This window comes from Mycteria americana, chromosome 6 (assembly GCF_035582795.1).
Source record: "Mycteria americana isolate JAX WOST 10 ecotype Jacksonville Zoo and Gardens chromosome 6, USCA_MyAme_1.0, whole genome shotgun sequence".
Lineage (NCBI taxonomy): Eukaryota > Metazoa > Chordata > Aves > Ciconiiformes > Ciconiidae > Mycteria > Mycteria americana.
The window spans coordinates 46,903,645-46,909,186 of NC_134370.1; the positions used below are offsets into that span (position 1 = coordinate 46,903,645).

A 5,542-nucleotide genomic window follows, 5' to 3' on the forward strand; every position below is an offset into this window, starting at 1 on the left:
TTATTACTTGGAGAGCTTGGCCCATAAAAATCTGTGAGCCCAGAGAGGCGGTGTTCAAGGGTGCTGAGAGGTCGCCATGGGTGCTGACTGATGTCCTTGCAAGGCCACTTGTAACATCATGGAGAAAATTGTGGAGCAAGTCCTGCTGGAGTGTGTTCCTGGGTAGATGGAGAAGCAGGAGGTAATGGGGAACAGGCAGCCTGGGCTGAGCAGGGATAAACCCACCGTGATTGCCTCCTGTGACGGGACCACAGGATTTGTGGGTGAGGGCAGAGCAGCGATGCCATTCACCTCGCCATTCACCTCAGCGGTAGATCTGGCACTGTCTCCCACCACATCCAGGTCGGGGGATGACACGGTTCGGAATGGGGGGACAAGCAGAGGGGTGAGGAGCCTGTGGGGCTCCGAGGGTTGTGGTTAACGGGTCGCGCCCCACCTGGATGTGGGCAGCAAACGGGGTCTGTCCTGACCCTGACAGAGGGAACAGGGGAGCGGGACGCGGGAGGGCGGGAAGCCCAACGGCTGCCGGCGGGGGCGGGGCGGGGCGTGCCCCGACCCCGCCCTCCCGCGCGCGGCTCCGCCCCCCCGCGGCCTATAAGGCGGGGCGGCCGCGGCAGGCGGGAGCGGGTCCCGCCGGGGCGGCCATGGCGGTGCTACGGTGCCTCCTGCTGCTGCTGTGCGGCGCCGCGTTGGGGCCTGCCGTCCACCTCGACTTCGCCGAGCACCGCAGCCAGGCGGCCAAGATCAAAGTCAATCCCCGCGGCAACCTCTGGGCCACAGGTACCGGGGTGGGGGGACGGGGACACGGGCACGCGTGTCGTGGAGCAGCTGTGGGACGCGGGCTGCCCGGCTCAGCCCTGACCTTCTGCCTCCCCCTGCCTCGTGGCTGCCTGTGGGGAGCCCCCCGCTTCCCTCGGCGCCCCGTGAAGCAGAGTGGGATGCTGGGAGGCTTGCCGAGCCCTGCCCCGGCAAGACCCGTGATGGACAGGAGAACCAAGGCAGGGGTGAGGCAGCGTCCTCCCTGGAGGGGTTTGCATCTCTTGGTGACAGGTCCAGCATCTCTCTAACCCCAAAAATCCCATCAGCAGGAGGGAAGTTTCCTGAAGTCCTGTGTGGAAGGAGGACCTGGGATTTCTGGTTTTCTCCTCTCCAAAGTACTCTACAACAAGTACTTTGTTGTACTTGCTAATTTAGGCATTAGGTTTGCTCAGTGCTTCTTGTTGACTTGTTATGTGCTACCTCATGCCAACACAGCTTAGCATTGTTCAGTCAGAGCCCCTGCCTTTCTCCCTCCAGGCATTTTTGCAGACACAGAAGTGTGTTGTATTGCAGGTCACTTCATGGGGAAGAAAAGTGTCACGGGCTCTCCGCACCTGGAGTCGCCAGAGGAGCCTGCAGTGCCGATAGTCTTCAGTCCTTCTCTCAGAGCCTTGCTGGAGGACATGATGGAACTGCTTACCCGTGAGCTCCTGAAAATCCTCTTGCAAGAAAGACTTTTGGATGAGAACCAAGGCAAATATGACCTCACTGACCAGGTGAATATTGACTAAGATGGAGGGAGATGCTCAGAGCAGGGAGTTGGTGGAGATGTTAATCTGCAACAGCGAGCCTTGCTGGAGATGGGAGCATCTGCATGGCTACTAGAGGTGTATTCCCCCCTTCTGCTCCTGTTAACCCTCCATAAACCACTTCCTAAGACCAGCCAGGAAGGGGCAGAGGAGAAATCTCCCTAGGCTTGTGTCTAGCTGGGCAGTAGCTAATAGTCCCAAATGCTTGGGAAGGGTGTGAGGATGAGCAAGGGATGCTGTGATGGAGCTGTCATAGTGGTAATCTCCAGCTCAGGGGTTGTTCATAAGCATCTGGGTCTTCCTTGGCCAGATGCAGAAGAGACTGGCTGGCCACTGTGGCTGTCGTGAAGAAAAGTCCCCTTTTCCAGCTATTGCAGAGACAGGGAAATCCTTTCTCCCCTCTATTTCTGTAGAGGGAGGCCAAGAGGGAAACAGCTCCATATGTGAAGGGAAAGGAGGCTGTCCTGCAAAGAGATCTTGGGCTTCCGATGCCCCTGTCTTGGGTCTGTGTCACTGTGGTTGGGATCCCTCATTACTGAGGGGCACGTAGCTTTGTTAGCTTGCCTTGCAGAGGGCATGTGTTCATTAGTTATACTGCTGCAGAGCAGGCCTCAGGGAGCTGATGGGAGCTCTAGTAGTCCCACTATGCATCAGCAGATCCTCAGCCTCCTCGGTGTGGCTTTTGCCTCGGACCTCACCCAACTCCTAGTGGAAAACCTGCCCCTGGGAGCAATGGACACACACAGATCCTCACACAGGACGTGGAGATGGAATTGCTTGGTCTGTGTGGCTCTGCTTGTCTGTTGCCTCATGCATGCTTCCCTGGTGTCTTGCCCTTTCTAGTCACTGCAGGAAGTAACTTAGAGCCTAAAAGGAATGAAATCCTCTTAGGTGGGTCCTACATGTGCTGTCCCACTGAGCTGCTGTACTTGAGCTATCCAGTAACACTGCGCACAGGTAAAACTACTTCTGTTATCCAGGTTTAGGCAGTGCTTGCTCCTATTCTTTGCTTTTTTTGGGAAGGCACAGGTGGAGTAGAGTTGCAGGGATGTGAGCCTGAGTGGCACTGATTGTTCAAGCACCTTCTTGACTTGGTTTCAGCAGACTAAGGTAAATTGAGGCTTTCCTAGAGGGCTGGTCTCATCGGGATAGAGGGCTTTCCACCATGAAGATACAGCTGGGCATGGCTGAAGACACCAGCCCACCCTGCTCCCCTTAAGATGCTGTGTGCTGTGACTGCTGTGCTGCTGCAGCTTTTGCTTCTTGGATGCAGCTGAAAGGGAGGAGAGGGCTGTGAAGAAGGTTCTGGACCCTTCTTCATCCTCCCTGGGGAGCCTTTCAGGAGGAGGGTATTTGCTGCATTAATTGCCTGAGGTAATGGGAGAGCTGGTGGATGTGCTGCCCTGCGTCATCGGCTAAGATGTTTGTGAGCATGCAGTGTAAGTTTGATAAGAGATCCTTGTGGCTCTTCTCTGTGTAGGTAAGTCACATGTTCAACTGCTTGCACTGCAGATGTGCTTGGGCAGAGGCTACCCTGAGCGCTGGTGCTGTGTCTTAAAACTGCCAGCTGGGCGCTGGTGCCCTGCCAGCCCTGTCGGTGCTCATTCCCAGTGCTCAAAGGCAGGTCCTGGCCAGTGGTAGCACCCAGCACTGGACATCAGCCTTTGGCACATGTGTGCTGGGTGTCAAAGCTCTGCTGCTGGAGGGTGATTTGGCTCATGGTCAAGCAGATGCTGGCCAGCTGCCTGCCTCACTGCCCCAATGCCTCTATGGTGGGAGGGTGCCTCTATGGGTGCCCTGCACATGTGTGGCATCACAGCTTAGGTTACTGATGTGCAGCTGACTCCTACCCCTCACCTTCTCCTCCTGAAGCCTCTCGCCTTTCCTTGGCCAGTGCCCTGCTGTGTCAGCTGTCCTCTTGGTGGCAGTGGAGACCTTGCTGTGTGATAGGTCCGGTTCTGCCCTTCAGGCACCTCTGAGCACCTCACTAGACTCAACTCCTGCCTTCCTGCTCCTTTCTTCAACACCCGTCCCCCAGGGCATCCTTGCCTCCGAGCTGCCAGTTGATATTACAGGACTACTACTACCTGGTGCCTTTGAGTGCTGTCTGTGTTATACTTTTCTGTGGGACTTTATTTTTCTTGCTCTTGTGGGTGATGTGGTGCCAATGCAAATTCCTGCCACCCTGACAGCTTTTTCCCTCAGTGTGACTGTTGTTGGACACCTGGAGTCAGCACCCAGCCTGTGCTTGAACTGATCTGTGTGCTATGTTTGCCACCTGCCTAACAAGCTGTTTAATAGCTCTGCTCTGTGAAATTGTCTGTCCATCCCCTGCTCAGGATCTGTCACTTCCATCTCAACTCGGTTTAGAAAAACAAAGATGCTTCTTTCTCCCTTCCTTGGGACTCCCTGGTCAGCAAAGCAGGAATTAACACGCTTTCTAAGTGTTGCTCTGCTGCTCTGGCACACATGCTGTGCTTTGTGGCAGGATAAGTATCAAGGGAACTTTTATTGAAAAACCCAATGGGCTTTTCCTTTTCTGAGGGTGTCACTGATCATTCACAAATGGGTTCTTCCTTTCTGTGGGGCCCCTCTAAGCATTAAATAAATCCCAGGGCTTAGTCCTTTTTGCTTGCTCACCCTTCATGTGGGTTAGTCCTGCCTGCTGCTGTTGGGTTTTGTCTCAAGATGTTTCCCATCCCTTTGCAAAGTGGGAGCCCCTGTGCTGCTCTGTGCTTGTGATGGCAGAAGTTGCACAGAGCAGAAGGGGTTTGCAAACAGGGATTTATGGTTTGTGTTTTTAACCACATGTGGCAGGCAAGGCTTGGCTCTCAGCACGCTGGGGCTTCACAGTGCCACCCTGTTGCTGTGTGTGACAAGAATTTGGCTGGCAGAGGAGGATTGTCCCCATCTCTTGTCATCTTCTTGGGTGTGTGGCAATATTCCTCCAGGAGACAGACAGGGTGAGACCATGTGCATGGAGTGGTTCCAGGGGTGTGGGGAGGACCCTTCTGCATGAAGGCAGATGCTTCCCTGTGTAGCTCTGGGACCTCTGGGCAGTACGCAATCCCACAAAATCCCTCTGTAATTCTTCCCTGCTGTGTTTTGTGTTTCTTTTTGCTGTCTTGCATAGCTCCCTGCTGAATCAGGCCCTGAGGCTGCTCTTGTTCCTGAAGCCCAACCCAGTGGCTGCAGTCTCAGTGGGCTGGTGAAGTTTGCTTCTGATGTCTGTCAGCTGTGGTCCAGCTGTTGGAGCACAGGATGGGAGGCAGGAGCCAGGCTCCTGGCTCTTTCCTTCTTGTGTGTTGTCCCAAGTCACCCCTGAAAGTGCCATCATGGTCCAGCATGGGGCACTTGGCTGATCTTCTGCCCCATGGTACCCAGCAGGTGATGTTGGTGGAGGCTGTATATGGGACCCAGTGTCTCAGTGTTGTGCCTTTTCTTGCAGGAGGCAGGGCTTCTAGAAAAGGTGCTGGAGAAGTATTTTTCAAACTGAAGAAGCACAGCCATGGAGGATGAGGTCTGCAGGCTTGGCTGTGCATGGCAAATGGAGGAGAGCATCATCCTTGTGGGTTACTGTAGCAACATCACTTTTATTTATTCTTTCTGTAATATTGTTAATAGTGATTGCTTGTATGAAAAGCAGAGCCTCCCTGTATATTTCCTGTATGTTTTCTGCTTTCTTGATGTCTGATGTGCCCCTGTGAATAAAACTGGCTCTTTGCACAGACTAGCTCAGACTTTTCTGTGGAGGTGGGAATGCAGACCCCCAGGGCTTGTGCAGGAAGAATGGGGGATGGAAGGAAGCTCCTGGCTCTCAGCAGCCAGGAGGGGATTGGATTCAGTCCCTGCAGCCTCTGTTCACTGAAGGAAGCCCAAACTGCTGCATGACAAAATTACAAGCTTGGATGAGCTGATTACACCACTCACTACTGGAGCATCTTTATAACCCTCTTTGCTGGAGAGATTACCAG

General features: G+C 54.3%; 1 protein-coding gene across 1 annotated transcript; it reads left to right on the forward strand.

Annotated features, from left to right (window-relative positions):
* The first annotated feature begins 604 nt into the window (after positions 1-604).
* NMB (neuromedin B) lies at positions 605-5,288 on the forward strand. The gene is made up of 3 exons (XM_075504159.1): positions 605-780; positions 1,333-1,535; positions 5,017-5,288. The coding sequence occupies exons 1-3, from the start codon at positions 645-647 to the stop codon at positions 5,062-5,064; spliced, it is 387 nt and encodes a 128-aa protein (XP_075360274.1). The 5' UTR covers positions 605-644; the 3' UTR covers positions 5,065-5,288.
* The last annotated feature ends 254 nt before the right edge of the window (positions 5,289-5,542 follow it).